The sequence below is a fragment of the Anguilla rostrata genome, chromosome 4 (genome assembly GCF_018555375.3).
Source record: "Anguilla rostrata isolate EN2019 chromosome 4, ASM1855537v3, whole genome shotgun sequence".
Lineage (NCBI taxonomy): Eukaryota > Metazoa > Chordata > Actinopteri > Anguilliformes > Anguillidae > Anguilla > Anguilla rostrata.
In genome coordinates, this window is record NC_057936.1 from 10,991,121 (window position 1) to 11,006,303 (window position 15,183).

A 15,183-nucleotide genomic window follows, 5' to 3' on the forward strand; every position below is an offset into this window, starting at 1 on the left:
TCAAAGTTAGTACGAGTCCACAGCCTTAAATGCATACGGATGCACAGTGCGGCTCATGGCAGTTTCAGCCTTTCTGTGTTGACCTCAGGTGGGTTTTTGCAGACATTCTCAATGCCTTTTCTATGTGCATGTGAAGTCTTAGCTTAGCTGGCTGGCCTGCAGGTAGCATGACAGCAACTGAGATGCTAACAATGGCACAGTTGAACTGCCATTTATATCTCCTACACTCCAGTGTTGGTGCCAAACCATTCACAATGCCCATTGAGAAACTTGGTGGGTGTCACAATGCGGATGGTACATCTGCTCTGACCCGGGGGTGTCCTCAAGTCTCCTGGGCTCAGCCTTTTGTAGTAACTGGAGCTTGCGAAGGTTTTGGCCTGGCAAGTGGCGGAGGCATCCTGTTGCTAGGAGACTAAGAGGCGGGCATGTCAGCCGACAGGTCAGGTTCACTAAGGGCTGCGGGCGGCCAGGAGACTGATTGGACGTTACTTACCCAGGAAGTGTCTCGGCTCATCGCTGTAGGCTTTCTCACGGTCGCTGAATGGTGCTCCTGCAGCGGCTATCGGCAGATGTTCCTCTTGGTAATTGAGTACGGCCCAGCTAGTGTATGCACTGCAAGTGATTCCGTTCATACCAACACAATAAGTTAAGGTGATCACTTATCGTATCATATTAACACATAAAGGTGTCGGCAGCAAATGATAGTGATTTTATGCAAACAATAGATACCGTTCCTACCATTCCTAATTCCAAAGTGGTGATTTGCGTGGAGGTTATTTCCTTGTCTGAAGGTTAGACAGCAGCGGTTACTATGCTGCTGTGTTACTACGTCCTCTCATTGGTGCCATATCCCACCTTACTGTAGTAGTCCCAGTTGTGTGGAGCTTTTCCTTTACATTTACTGAACTGTACCGGTCTTCCTGGTTACAAGGGCTTATGTAATATGGTATTGTATTCTATTGTTAAGGGTAATGCGTGGCATGTTTGCACTGCTGTATTTTAAAGGCTTGTGACAGTGCTAGCAGGCAGAACAGGATTAATGGCAAATTATATGTTCGTGAAGGCTGCTTCCTTAGCCGTGTTTCCGTGCCGAAGGTGGTCCCGTCGGTGTGTTTGTGGAGGCGCTGGGAGAGGGGGGGCCCCATCCTTTCTGGGACCACCTCCTCGACGCTCGGGCTAGGTGGTCCCGCCGCGGCTTTCCCGCGCAGCGCGCCGGAGCTATTTCTGGAGCGGCGCGCCTCGGAGGCCAGGAACTCGACTCGGATCAAAGGGATCGCGGGAGCGGAACGATCGGCCGTGTTCCTCCCGGAGCCGGGAACGCCGAGTGCCTTCCCCCCCTCCCCCCGCCACCCCGCCACGGGGCGAACAGCCGGGCGCCGAGAAGAGCAGCCGGTCGCCATGCAACCGGCGCTGGCGGGAAATGTGGGGGGGGGGGCGCTTTGCGCCAGGCCTCTAATTCAGCCAGGAGCCCTACGCCCGGCCTCTCGTCCTCCGATTCGTCACAGAGCTGCTTTTTGGCTGCGCTCTGATTTTGGCCCGCCTCCCAGCATAAGTCAAGTTCCCCAAAATCTCTACGCATGGGATGCCTTTGTGTCATTCATGTCGTGGACTGTGACGCAGCTAAAGCCTGGGCAGTGTGGAGGGAAAGGGGAAGTGCTCAGCAGTCACAAACATCTGGGCTTTTCTGCAGCAGGTTACCCATGTAAAAGCTTTGACTCCGCCCACCATGCATCTTGTGATGTCCTGGTACAAAAAGCCCTGTCTGGCAGTCAGACCAGAGATTGACCACCCCCACATTTGGTTGATGTTCAGTCCCCACTGTCAGTGCCCACCCCAGCACCAGGATGCCGAGCCCGATCCGGACCACACCACGTCCTGCCGGGCCCTGCCCTCAGCCCCTCCCGTCTGGCTCGCCAAAAACCGCCGACTGTGACCGGTGCCGAGCCCGGCTGCGGAGCGCGGACCTCGAGCGGCTCTCTCGGTTCGGCTCCGGCGGGTCGGGGCTGCGGCTCCGCCCAAAACCAGGGCGTCTGAAAGCTTGGCGTCTCCTGCGGGAGTGTCTCCGGCTTCACGCGTCTCAGTCGCATCAAAGCGGGACTTTTAACTGCAGAGAAGAGTGCGCTCGAGCACGCTGCTTTCATCGCTTTGTGGAACGATTGTTTCTTGAGACGTTTCTATTTTGCTGCGTGAGTCATCGAATGGGGAAAGGATGCGCTGTAATTAAGTTGGCCGTAAAGTCATCTGCGCTTCAGGAGCATGATGCTGATGCTCGTCTGCGTAGGAAGAGCACAGGGACCGGCGGCGCGCGACAGCGTTTCGCGCGAATGCTGCTAATTAGGAACGTTTGCGCTTTTATATTTCCCTCGTGATGAATGTCTGCCCCTTGGACGCTCTTCAGCTCCTCTTCCTGTTCCGCTGCTATTTTTACGCCCCGACACATCTTCAATCGTTTAGGCCGTGCCGGGGCAGAGGAAGTGGGGCTCTAGGATCCTGCAGAAAAGAGGTGGGAGGGGCTGATTAAAGCGATGTGGGAGCTTTATGGTCTCCGGCGAGCTCTGCATCCTGCTGCGGCTTCCATCCGCTTCTTCCATTTCCTGTACGGTTCCCAGCTAACCCCCCCCAGGTTCTGTCAGCCCCCACCCGGTCAGCCGTCGTATTAGCCCCAGACCGGCGGACGGAAGGGTCGTCCAGAAACGGAGATAATGCCGTCGGCAGTTGCAGGCTTCGGATGGCTGCAGGTCGTGGAGTTCGTTTTGGCTGTGCCAGCGCTCCCCACAGCTGCAGCTGTGCCCTCACAGAAGTGGTGTATACAGGATACACAGATAACACGATAAACAGCATGGTTGTAGTGTTGATTGTTGATGATTTTTGCTGCTGTTATGCCTTGCAGTTAAGGCATATATAGAAAGAAATATACACAAAACTAAAATATATTTAATATTTAACCTTGCTTAAAAATTGCATGGACAAGGGTGACTTTGCAGGGGTGCCGGAGTTCGCCTGTCATTCATCCGCTGCCCTCTGTGTGGTATTCTTGATGAACCACTGAAAGCTGCGTGCCGGCATGTGTTTAGAGCGGAACCCAAGAAAGCACCACTTCTGTAAATACACAGTGAAATGTTACAGTGTTTCAGCTCTTAACAGATAACAGTTATGTGTTGGAGTTGAATTAACACTGGACAATTTTGCTTTGTACTGTCAGGGGTACCTTATTGGGGTGGGGTGGGGGGGGGGGGGGGCATTTACGATGATTCCGAGGTCTCTGATTGACAAGGAGCCTCTAGAAATCGTGCTGTACTTGTGCAGGGATGGGGTGGCCTGGGGTGGTGGAAGAAGTCTTTTCTGAATCTGAATATTGGCCCCCTTTGCATTGGTGCTGCATCCCTCTGTGGCCTGCCAGCAAAGAAGCATGTTCTGAGGGATGAGGTATACATGCCCCTGCACTTACCAGTCCCTCCCAAACGCCCTGTACACGCGTCAAGGTTTTTTTAAAAAACGCTCAGTAGTTGCTGTAAGTCTACGACCGTGTTTCCACAAGCGTATAACCTGTGGCATTCTGGAAACTGAATTAGCCAAGCCAGAACACACCGGAGGAAAAACAAAAAAAAACAAAACATGAAATCACCGCCTGTAGCCTGTGGCATGTACGCAGAAGAGAGAGCTTCCGAAGCCCGCCAATCGCGAGGACGAGGTTCCTGTGTGCGTGTGCATGTGTGTGTGCGTGCGTACACAACGGCGTCAGCCCTGACGCTATCTCCCGTTTATGGCCCCATGGGTGGCCTCGTGTACTGGAGCGTCGTGTATCCTGATAGGAGATCATGTTAAGGGCACAGCTACGGTTCATAAAGCAGCTCCTCCTGAGTTATATGGTGCCTGTTCGCCGCTCACATGCACATGTACAAGAAAGAAGAAGGAAAAAAAAAAACCTTCCCCTTCCTTCCTGGCACTTTGTAAATCAGTGTCCTCCAAGGCTATCTTCACTGTGTGGCTGCAGAGCAAAACAAATACATGAGTTGCATGCAGGGACGTAGGAGTGAGTTAACATCGGGGGGGAGGGACACATTTGCTCCCCAGCCTCTACCCTCACAGGCCCCACAATAAATATTATAGTTAATGAGAAAGTTCATTGGTTCCAGAGCTAGCTGTGGGTATTAATAGTGCAGACGTATCCTAGCGTCACCCATTCTCACCTGCAAGAGCTGGCTTTGTTGTTTCTTTGTTGTTCTGTATGTATGTGAGATATCTCTTAGTCAGTAATGGGCTAACAGTAGACACCCTCAAGAGGGCACAATAATGAATGAATCATGTTTAATCAACTTAAACCGCATTTAACCCTCTAATATTGAAATGCATGAATTAACTACATCACAAACGCTCTGTTTATTCAAAATGGGTATTGACTGCAAATTTTCTCGCAGAATCTTGCGGTGCACGATTTGAATGGGGTTATTTTCTAAAGATTGGCCTCCATTAAAAGAAATGGCATTTGCTGTATCGGGTGGACTTGTGGACTGCGCTCCCGCAGCATGCCTTTCAAAATAAAAGCACATGGTAAACTTTTTTTTCTTCTTATTTTCAGTACAATTATTGGGTTGGGCAAGTTTAGCTGTATCCAGCATTGGGGGGGACATGTCTCCCCTGTCCCCCCGCTTCCTGCTCCCCTGATTGCATCCTGGGAAATATCAGCATAGCCGATGAAGCAACCTGCGGCAATTCAGCCAAATCAGAATGTGTTACCACTCCTCTCGCTGGGTGGAAGTACACACCACCAAACCTTCCAACAGTACTCACCATTACACGGGGATGGTATTCGAAGGAGTCGTGTTTGGTGCCAAAACACTTTTCTTAATTGAGGTGTTAATTGAGGTGTGAAGTGCATGGGACCTGCGGTTAGTATGTGCTTACGAAGCTTTGCCAGAACTAATCTTACGTCGTGCGGGGGGGAATGTTGTTGGAGCTGAGTTAATAGAAGGGGGAAGCCAGGCCAGAGATAGGGTGCTGAGTTTCGCCAAGACCGATGCCCGCAGGCCGCGTGCCCTTCTGCTGAATCCAGATGCGCCATAGCCTAATCGTGAGGAGGAATGCCAGGCATTTCCTTTTTCTTTTTTGTGCTGACTAGGGTGGCCAGTGCGCTCTGTCACCCCTCTCGCTTCCTCTTATCGTAAGAGCGACGGCCACACCGCCTCCCCTCCCGGAAAAAAACTGCGTCCGTTTGCGTCAGCTGCCTCAACGGCACGGAAATGCAGAAAAGGATCCGCGCGCGGGAAAAAAACCAGCGGGGGAAGTCTGCGGTCGAGGCGGTTGGAAGAAGCGATGCCGTTTTTTTCAATGACTCTCCTCTTTTCAGTGAGGACATAGGCAGTCTGTTCAGACAGCGGCAACCCAAAAAAAAAAAAAAACCTCCCCAGGACAGGAAGCAAAGCACTGACTCACAACACATCATCAAGAGTCCTTCCTGAGGAGAACATTTCACACACCCTTTTTTAATCTTTTTTTTTTTTTGCATGATATCTGTGTGCGTGTGCGTTTGGGCGAGCCGGTGCCCTGCAGCTTGACTCGGTATGAGAAAAGCGTTCTCCTCTGAATGACCTTTGACTCCTGACTTCCTCGAACAAGATATTTGACACTAATTCCCAGCATACAAAGCACCGCTCGGCTGAAACTAACGAGTGCTCGTCTGTGGAGCCGGATTGGAGCACATGCAGGGGCGGAGTGAGGTGTGGCTGACCGAAGACGTTCAGGGGTCATGTACGGCATGTCATTGCATATATGCGGAAAGTCGTGACGAACGCGGCCAATTTGAATACTTCCGAGCTGCCGTGGTGCACAGTAGGCGCGCTCGGAAGTAACCAATGAGAATACGTCGTCAGAGAGAAGGTTTGTGTGTGAGGGAACGTGAGGACGTTTACGTATGCGTGTGTACTTTTGTCAGAGTACTTGTTGCTTGCAGGACCTCCCGTAGTCCCATAGCTGAGCAGAAACCTTTCTGAGGTGGCGGGTTTGAAGTGAGATTATGCGGAAGTTGATAGCAAACAACCCCTTCCAGAAATACAAGTGCACGCCAAGGAGGATTACAAGTAAACTGGTTAAAGTAATTATTAACCAACCAACCCTCACCACCCCCCCCCTTCCCAAATGCATTCCTGGCTTCCCCGCTGCAGCTGAGGGCGCTGTAGTCTGTTTCAGAAGAGGAGAGGGGCAGGGTCTGAGCAGGGGAGGGCAGAGAAAGTGCTTATCTTTAAAGGGAGGGAGAGGAGCGGAGTGAAGACGCACAGGAAGCGCAGGAGCGGGGCTGTGTCCGGGCATGTTCCTTCTGTGCTGTAGATCATTGACAGGAAGGGGAAACGTGCGTTGAGGCCAGCGAAGCGGGAACTAACGCGCCGCGGCCGAACGTCACCGCGGCGACACGCCGCTGCCACGAGCTCCGTTCATCCGCGTGCTCTTCTCCTGCAGGGCTGAGCGCGCCGCTAATTTGTTTTTCCGAGGAAGAAAAAGATCGCAGGTGTCCGCACCGCAGTGGCAAAACAGCCTCAGTAATGCAATAAGAATGTTTGGAGTAAAGCTCTGTTGTTACTCCATTAATTCTTCCCAAGGATGCATTCTAGAAAAACATCCGTTTGACAAGCTGCACAAATGGCCTTTTTCCTGCCCAGAATGACTAGGCTGGGTTTTTTTTCTTTCTTTCTTGAATTCAGTACCCCAGTTAACTGGAAACATACAGATCCTGGTGCTGAGCTTTGAAGCTTCCAGCCCGGCCACAGTCTGGGCCCCTATTTTCTTACAGTGCGGTTCCGCTTGTGCAATGACTTCCGTCCGAAAGTGAGAGTTCTGAATGCACGTGTGTGTGTGTGTGTGCGTGTGTGTGTGTGTGTGTGTGTGTGTGTGTGTGTGTGTGCGAGTGGTGTGTGTGCGTGGTGTGTGTGTGGGGGGTGTGTGTGTGTGTATGTGTGTGTGTGTGTGTATCTGTGTGCGTGCGTGTGTGTGCGTGTGTGTGTGTGTGCGTGTGTGTGTGTGCGCGTGTGTGCGTGTGTGTGTGTGCGTGCGTGTGTGTGTGTGTATGTGTGTGTGTGTGTGTGTGTGTGTATGGTGTGGTTGTGTGTATCTGTGTGAGTGAGCACGCACACGTTTGCCTCTGCGTAAGATGAGTCTACAGATAACCCGCAGATGTCACTTTTGGGAAAGCGCTCTGGAGGCGCGCTCAGGGGACCAGCTGCTCGCCTGCCTGTTTGGCCGAGCTTCAAAGCCAAGCGCTCTGTTCCAGGCGTCCCGCGGTCCTGTTTGACCCTCCGGTGAAGGCCAGAGCAGAGCGCGGCGTGACACACCGCTGCAGGAAGCCATTTGAAGTCTGCCCTCTTCGTCTACCCCAGCTGTCTGTGCCAGTGTTGGCCCTCCCGTTGGTCACGATATTCTTTTTTAAGGACTTTGATTGGAGGATTCCGGCCAGTGCCTCCCACCCAGTTGCTATGAAATTTTTTTTTTAAGTATTTTTTTTTTTTGGGCAGATTGCCAAAATGCCTGAGGGAGGAACTTAATATGGGCAGATTAAGTTCCTATCTCAGGCGTTTATAAATACGGGATGTTATGACATATTTTTTAAGGCTGTTCATAATGTGTGGAGAGTGCTGCGGTGTAAAATTATAAATATAAGGATTCTAATCTGCTTTGAAGATGTTTTACTAGGCGTGGGCCCTGTTTGAGCGAAAGACAGCGTTGCAGAGTTTGACTGGGGACTGCAAAGTGTCGGGGTGAAATATGCATGCGAAAATGATCCTTGTTTGTATTTTATTTCCAGGAGTAAGACGTCAGGGTTCGCCTGAAAGAGCTGGATAAGGTGAGCGTTGCCATCCAATATGCATGACCTTGCGGCTGTTGATCTTCTCACTTCTTCGTCCCGGGACACGCGATAACGTAACCGCTGTCCGCCCCTTGTTTTGAATGCAGGCGCGCGCGGGTTGAGATGTCCTCTAAAATGCCGAGCTCCAACAACGTAGCGCAGGCGAGGAGGACCGTGCAGCAGCTGAGGATAGAGGCTAACATCGAGAGGATAAAGGTGACCACGTGTTTTGACAAACAGGAGTGTCTGAACTCCGGGTCTCATTCCACGCATGCTGCACCATCGCTGCTTCCACAGGCTGGAATGTGCTGATGTTAATGGGACGGGCGGGGCGATCCGCTCTCACCGGGCAGCTCAGCGGCCCCATTGGCTGAAACTCCTCCGGGGGCGGCGCCGTGTTCTAAGAATGTGCTGATGTTAATGAAGTGGGCTGGGCCGGTGTTCGTGCCTCTTCCAAGAACCCTGGGAGCTTCTTAGAAATGGAAAACCCAGGGGGCCTCAGTTCTGCCTCAGGGGAATGCGTTCACTCACCTACTGTACACAGAATTGTTTCTCCACCAGTGCACATCTGCTCACTGTTTTTGAGTGGTTGTTTGCTTCTGGCTGTCCATTTGTGTAACTGTGCGCGCGTGTGCGCGTGTGTGTGCATGCGTGTGCACATGTAAGTGTGTGTGTGTGTGTGTGCATTGGCGTGCGTGTATGTAGGTGTGTGTGTGCATGTGTGTGTGTATGTGTGAGAGAGCATGTCGCATAGCCATAACCACTCCACCTCTGCCTTTCAGGTGTCCAAAGCATCAGCGGACCTCATGCACTACTGTGGAGAACACGCCAAGTACGACCCCCTGCTCATGGGCATCCCGGCCTCTGAGAACCCCTTCAAGGACAAGAAGCCCTGCACGATATTGTAACGGGATGCCTGAACGCTCACGATTTTTAGTGTTCTTTTTTATAGACCAACATCCGATTTAAAACGATCGTCCTCTACTCGCCTTTTGACCCCCCGAGACCAACCCCTACTAAAACTAGAACCCCGAAGTTACCCCTACTGAATTAATGCAAGTATTGACAATTTAGTTTTTTCCTGTATATTCAGCCAGGACAAAAACAAGGCGCTGAAAAGCACAAAGATTAACTTGCAGCGGTTTTCACCCCCAGGAACAAAGCGTGAGGATAGTTTGTGAGTGAATGCCGTTTTTGGGTCGGTCCAAGCGCTGATTGTTATCTGCGGTGGTTCAGACTTAAGTTATCTGAGTGCAAAGAGTGGGGTCAGAATGGGAGTGTCCAGAGCTGTGTAATCTCTGTAAGCAAGAAGTGCGGTTTTTTTTTTACCCCACACGCACTCTCTTTAGTCTGTTAGGACCCGATTCTAACTGGATCGAACAGGTCCTAGAAAATAATCTGTTTGAGCATGAATGGTACTGATAACTGTTATCAACCCCATCTTCGACGCAACTTGTCTGCATTGTTATTCCCCCCCAACTGGAAGGAAGTTGCAATGGCTTTCTGTCACAGGAGGAAAGGGGCGGGGCTAGCGAAAGGCCACTAACAACAACTCAGAAAGCTGCCTTTTGTGTGGCAGGTGTTTTCTGTTATCTCACTGCATTTACGCAACTCCGGAAGCTAAGACCCTGCCTCAGCCCTGGGGGGGTGGTAGTGATTGGAGTTGGGGGGGAAGACAGCCAGGACCATTGTGTGCAGTTGCCTGTACAAAATTGCACAGGCTAAGATTTGACACTTCGTGTCCAGGCAGCGTTTCGGGGGTATCATTGTTTCGACGGCTTGATTTCTGGACACGAGGAAAAAGCAATAAAACAAAGATGTCTCTAATCCCATTAATCATTATAATTCATGCGATTTGTCGTGAATCTGAGATTTAGCTCAAACTGTTTTTATGCCTTCTGCAGGAAGATACTAAATGGAGAAAGGGTGTCTTTTCTATTTGCCTTAAGTTCAGTCTGGTTTAGATGTCTGCAATTTTACAATGAACAGAGACTACCTTACCTTTCACCACTCTTCAGTTGTGCTCACTGCAAAAGCCTTGGTTTCTTTATATTTGCCCGTCTCTCTGCTTTGGGTTGTTCATTCTCACAGTGAGATACACGATCAGATACACTGTTTTAAATCTGGTCCTGGCCTAAAGATCTGCAGGGACAACTTGTACGCATATGAACCTTTGAAACCTAAAGTCTCCAAGTCAAAATGGTTTTGGTTATTGTGTGAGCACTGCGTTTTAAACAGTGAAATCCATAAGCGTTATGTTCCAGGATTTCTACAGATGGTCTGCGTTTTCCAGAAATGATCCATGAGTGTTTTATCAGTTTTAGCATTCCTTTTATTGAGGTATTGGAACAGCGATTTGCTAATGCTAGTATTAAAATTTTCCAATGGTTTGAAATCTGACAGGGAAAAATGTGGGGTATATTCACTTCAAAAAAGTCTTAACAAGTGTTTTAGTCTTGCAATGAGACTTAAAATCTTTTTCTTCTTCTCTCAAGTAGAAAATATTAGCTTGTTTTAAGATTTTTCCTTGACAAATGAAATTAGAAAATCTTTAAATGAGTAAAACTTTAACCACATTGGCAATCTCAATGTGTCAATTAGCAAAAAGGTTATATAAATAAAATAGAAGGCTATGTAAGGCTAGAACACATGTTAAGATTGACTTATTTTGTGTTTTTTGCGGTATTTTAATGGAACGTATCCTCACGTCAGGCTTTTGAAGTTGCATAATTGAGCCACGTTCATTTCTCAGCATTCTCTGGACCGGTGCCAGTGCCAGCAGCTGTTCTACTTTTCGTGAGCACACCTGATGAAGGCATTTAGACACGCCCACTTTGCCCAGACCACTTAGGCCATTTCTTGTGCTGTAGGACTTTTTTTTTTTTTTTTACAGCAGTAGCAACCAGTCCTGTTCCTGTAGATCTACGATCATTTAAACCCTAATATAGCTCTCTTGACTCTACTAATTAGCAGCTGAACAAGATCTCTAGCTGTTGAATGAGGTGTGCTTTGTTAGGGTTAGAGTGAAAACATACAGGATGGTAGATCTCCAGGAACGGGGTAGGTTACCACTGTTTTACAGCATTGAAATTCGCTGTACTTATTCGAATTTACTTTTGTTTTTGAAAACAGAAAGCAACACGATAAAGCGCCATTAAATTTGCAACTGTGGAAGAAAGCTGTTTGATATTTACCCAAAATGGCTGCAGTAGCACTTGACTGACGCTGTGCGTTTTATGATGAGCTTGAACTATAAAGCATGGTGTATGTCCTCTACATCCCTGCATTTGCCTTAGAGATCGTGCCCTGTGACTAGCATAGATATCTCGATCCGCTTGTAAGTATGTAGTAGGCAGCAAGTCATCGTATTGCAAATCGCAGTAAATATATTGTAACCCTTTAAATGAATATGCCTTATAAAATGAAGGATATTTTTATGTCTGTCTGTTTGTATTGATTGGTGTCTACTATAAAGTGTGTGAAAATGAATTTGAACTCAAGTGTGCCATCACGTCCATGGATTGTACCAGCAATAGAAACGATTACTCTGTCTGATTGTTCTTCACACACGGTGCTCTTAGCGCATTGCTCTCGCTTCTTGTTTTTTCCTGAGAGAGTCTTGTTTAGCTGTTGGGTAAATGTGTATTTTTCATGTGACTGGAGCTCAGTGTTCCATTGTGAACGTGGTTAAAGTGGCGACTGTTGAGGGTCTCCTAGTGTTGACATTCCATCTATACTGCCATATTTTTCCATTTCCTGGGTTGGCTGTACAGCAGGTGTATGTGCCATGACACTACAGGCAGACTACACCAGCAAAGGCCTTATTGAAGTGTGTCTGCCTCAACTTTGCTCTACTGTTAAGTAACACTCCCCAAGTGCTATACTGTGAACAAGGTACAGCCAAGCCAACATGCTGACACAGCCACTGCAAATGAACCCGTACCCCCCTTTGTAGAGAATGCTAATGGTTAGCATTTCTGCCAACACTATGGTGTACTATTAAATATGCCATGGTAGCTTCGCTAACTGCAAAAGAATGAGCATTATTTGGTGGTACAAGTGACAGAATTTTGCGCAAGTGAATCTGTGGTACCTTCATTAACCATGGAAAAAGTATTGAGTGGTGTTACTACTTAGCAACATTGCTGTACCATTGCCCAATAAGCAGCCCTCTACATTCAACGTGTTCTTATTTTTATCCGCAATATATATTTTACAGAATGACAGTGGAGGCTTGCTAACTATTCTGTATGTGATTCATACTTTCTGTCGTCATCATTCACTGTTGCTTTTGTATTTGTAAATGAATTAACCTGCTTAAATCGCTTCTTTACTTTTTCCTGCTGTACATTTTGCCTTTGAATTTCGGCATCTCTTAAATTTAAAATACATTGTTTTTGCCAACTTCACTTATTCTGCAAGTGGATTTACGTTATTTTTTTATGCCCTGTTTTGCTTTTCCCTGAAAATTCTGCAGCTGCATTTTGTTTCTGGTATTGTAAATGTTGATATTTCTTTTGCCCCTACTTCATTAAATGTCATTTTATTTGAACTATCTGTATATTGGTCTTTTTTGTTGCAATTGCAATTCACAAGCCTTGGTGTAAAAAGCAATTGTCCATATAGAAGGCTTACAGGAAGGATTGCTATGATTGTCCTTATTTTAGAATACCGCTTTATGCTCTCTAACTTCGATAAGTCTCAGTTTTTATGGAGATGCATCCGCTCTGTGGGTTAATCAGCTGCCAGGTTTCACCCTTTCCCTGATCAGGGCTGCCGCAGCTCACTGGAGTAAGATAAGTGTCCCGTCCGTAGTCCACCTGGTTCTAAATTCCTCCGCTCTCACCCTCCCGCCTGGGAAGCTGAATTCCTCACCCTCAACCATGCCGTGCGTATGGGAACCGGGGGGGGGCTGACGGCTGGTTCCCACACCGGTGCTCGGCTCCTGGATTGCCCCTACCTCAGGGGACTTGGGGACCCCCTGCCAGGCAGAAGCTCCTCTTTGCATTCCACATCACCTCGCCACATACTGAGATGGAATGCAGCATTGTTAGGCAACAACCACAGACCCATTAACTAGCCGTTTCTGTGTGGACATCGGTTTAGAACAGGCACGGTGCTCCTTCAATTACCTTTACATTACTGCATATCTAATATTTATTATATAATATAACATATATAATATATGCTGTTTAGCCCACCTAAACAGTGGATCAGCTCAGAATCCGCTCTTAAATAATAAATAGTGCAGGTCACGGCTCTCCGCTGTACTCATTCAGATTGAGTCCTGATGAGTGGCTTTTGCGTCACAGATTAAAATTTCTGTTATCATCTCTAATGCATCTTTGCCTAAGATGTACAATTTTTCATATTGCTGTGACACCCCTGCCTTTGTAAACTTCGTAACTACACAACAATGTGCTGCATCACAGCCATCAAAGAGTAGTGATCTGCCATGTTACCCTGAAGCCCATTCAGCTGCCATTAGCTGCGCTATCCAATATTTGAGTTTTGTTTTCTTAGAAGGGCTCCTTTCTGTGAGCTCTTTATTTCCTATCGCCTCCGAAATATTCTTTCCATTGCCACTAGCGATCTGCCTTGCCATGTCTCTCACTCCTTCTCTGTGGATGTGCGGTCTTTGATGGCATAGTCCCCCACTCTCTGCTCGGATCACATCGGGTCCTAGTAGAGTCATGTTTTATTTTGAATCAAGCGTTGCTGCCTCTTTGTGTAGCCCCTATCCGGGGATTGCTTACGAATCCTCCTTAATGGCACAAGGTCTCCATGCACCGGTTGTCACACACAGCAAAAGCAGGGGTAAAAATAGAATCAGCAGGAATTCTGGTTTCCTCTTTGCACGGGGGAATCTATTTTTAACCACTTTTGATGGTAAGTTGTGGAACTATTTTAACTTGACGTCCTTGAACATGAAAAAAAAAAGTTCTTTCCACTCAAGGCAAAACAGTCAATTGTGAGAACATGACACAAAGCTGAAAAGGACAAGTTTTGAAGGACAAGTTTTTTTTCTGGACCAGGGAAAGACAAACATTACTCATACAGTACCTTATCATGCCATGCAAAGTATTGTGTTGAGCTTAAATACCACAATACAACTGTGCATTTTGAAAGGTTTGATTAATTAAATTTCATTGGAATGAAAAAAAAAAACCAAGCAGGATCTTTCTCATTCTTCTATACCCACCTCTCTGTGGAAATATCTTGACTGTATTTAATCTAACTGTCAGGATCTATGGCGTAATATTTTCTGTTGAAAATAGCCTGCGGTCAACCATCATGTGACCTCTGACCTGATTACCCACTTGCTGCAGTCCTGGGCTGCTGAGGGTGCTGTGATAATGAGGTGGGTTATATTGATGTCCTGCTGGGAGCTAATGCCGGTCCAGGGTTTGCATGCACTATAAAGCACTTTGCAAATGTAGGAGCAAAATTATCTGCAGCTCTGTGCTGTAATAATAGTGGGCCACTTTCCATTGTAGTGTGACTGACCAACAAGAGAACTAAGATATATGCATAGCTGTAGATGGTCCACCAGGTACACGTTATCTCAGCACATTGCTTGTCATTTTAGAGCTGCTGTTCTGTTGATTGTCTCTGGTGTGAATGGACAGAAGCTCACACCCATCTGGCTCAGAGGATAACCTGAAGCCACGAGTAGACCTTGCAGGATCACGTGATATGGTCTACAGTGTGATTGACTAAGTTAGAGAGAATCAGTGTGCGCACGTGTCAGCAATCTACCAGCTTTTGAAGGTGGTGTGCTTAGAAGGAGGAATGTGGCGGGTGACGAATACAGTATGAGAGAATCCCATGTCTACTCTTCCTCAGTCATGATTTTCTAATAGAAGAGGAAAAGGTCACCTTTCCTCCCGTTTGCACACCTCTTAACACAGAAGGGGAAATTTGAAAAAAATGCATGCATGTATTACGCAGACATAGCGTCAAAGCCATCTTTCCCATCTACTTACTTTAACATTTTTGAAACTTATGTTGAAACATAATGTACAGTACGTTAAATTGAGTTGTTTTACTATTCAAATGCTACATGTTGTTTACATTTCATAACAGTCCTCAGACAAATTCAATTTAATAGTCAAGAACAGCTTCATAAAATATTCACTGGGTGCATTTCAGTACAGAGTAACTGTACTCATTTAGCTTGGTCAATGGTCATATGATGACATAGCTGCTGTAACACTGTAACAATCATGGGGTAGGGCTGGAATATGGTTTTGTTTCCATGAATATGCCCTGATAATGAGTTAGTTACCAGGGGGATTGCCTGGCTTGCATTAGTCCAAAAAAAAAAAAAAAGTACACCCCCATGTCAT

The 15,183-nt window shown here is 47.5% G+C and overlaps 1 protein-coding gene across 5 annotated transcripts in view; it reads left to right on the forward strand.

The window, feature by feature from the left end:
• Positions 1-12,386, forward strand: part of gng12b (guanine nucleotide binding protein (G protein), gamma 12b) — a 55,151-nt gene extending 42,765 nt beyond the window's left edge. For all 5 annotated transcript variants that reach the window (XM_064330598.1, XM_064330602.1, XM_064330603.1 and 2 more), the window contains 3 exons: positions 7,793-7,831; positions 7,942-8,050; positions 8,617-12,386. In XM_064330598.1, the coding sequence (XP_064186668.1) occupies positions 7,958-8,050; positions 8,617-8,742 (219 nt within the window). In that variant the 5' untranslated portion in view covers positions 7,793-7,831; positions 7,942-7,957 and the 3' untranslated portion in view covers positions 8,743-12,386. The remainder of the gene's footprint in view (positions 1-7,792; positions 7,832-7,941; positions 8,051-8,616) is intronic.
• The last annotated feature ends 2,797 nt before the right edge of the window (positions 12,387-15,183 follow it).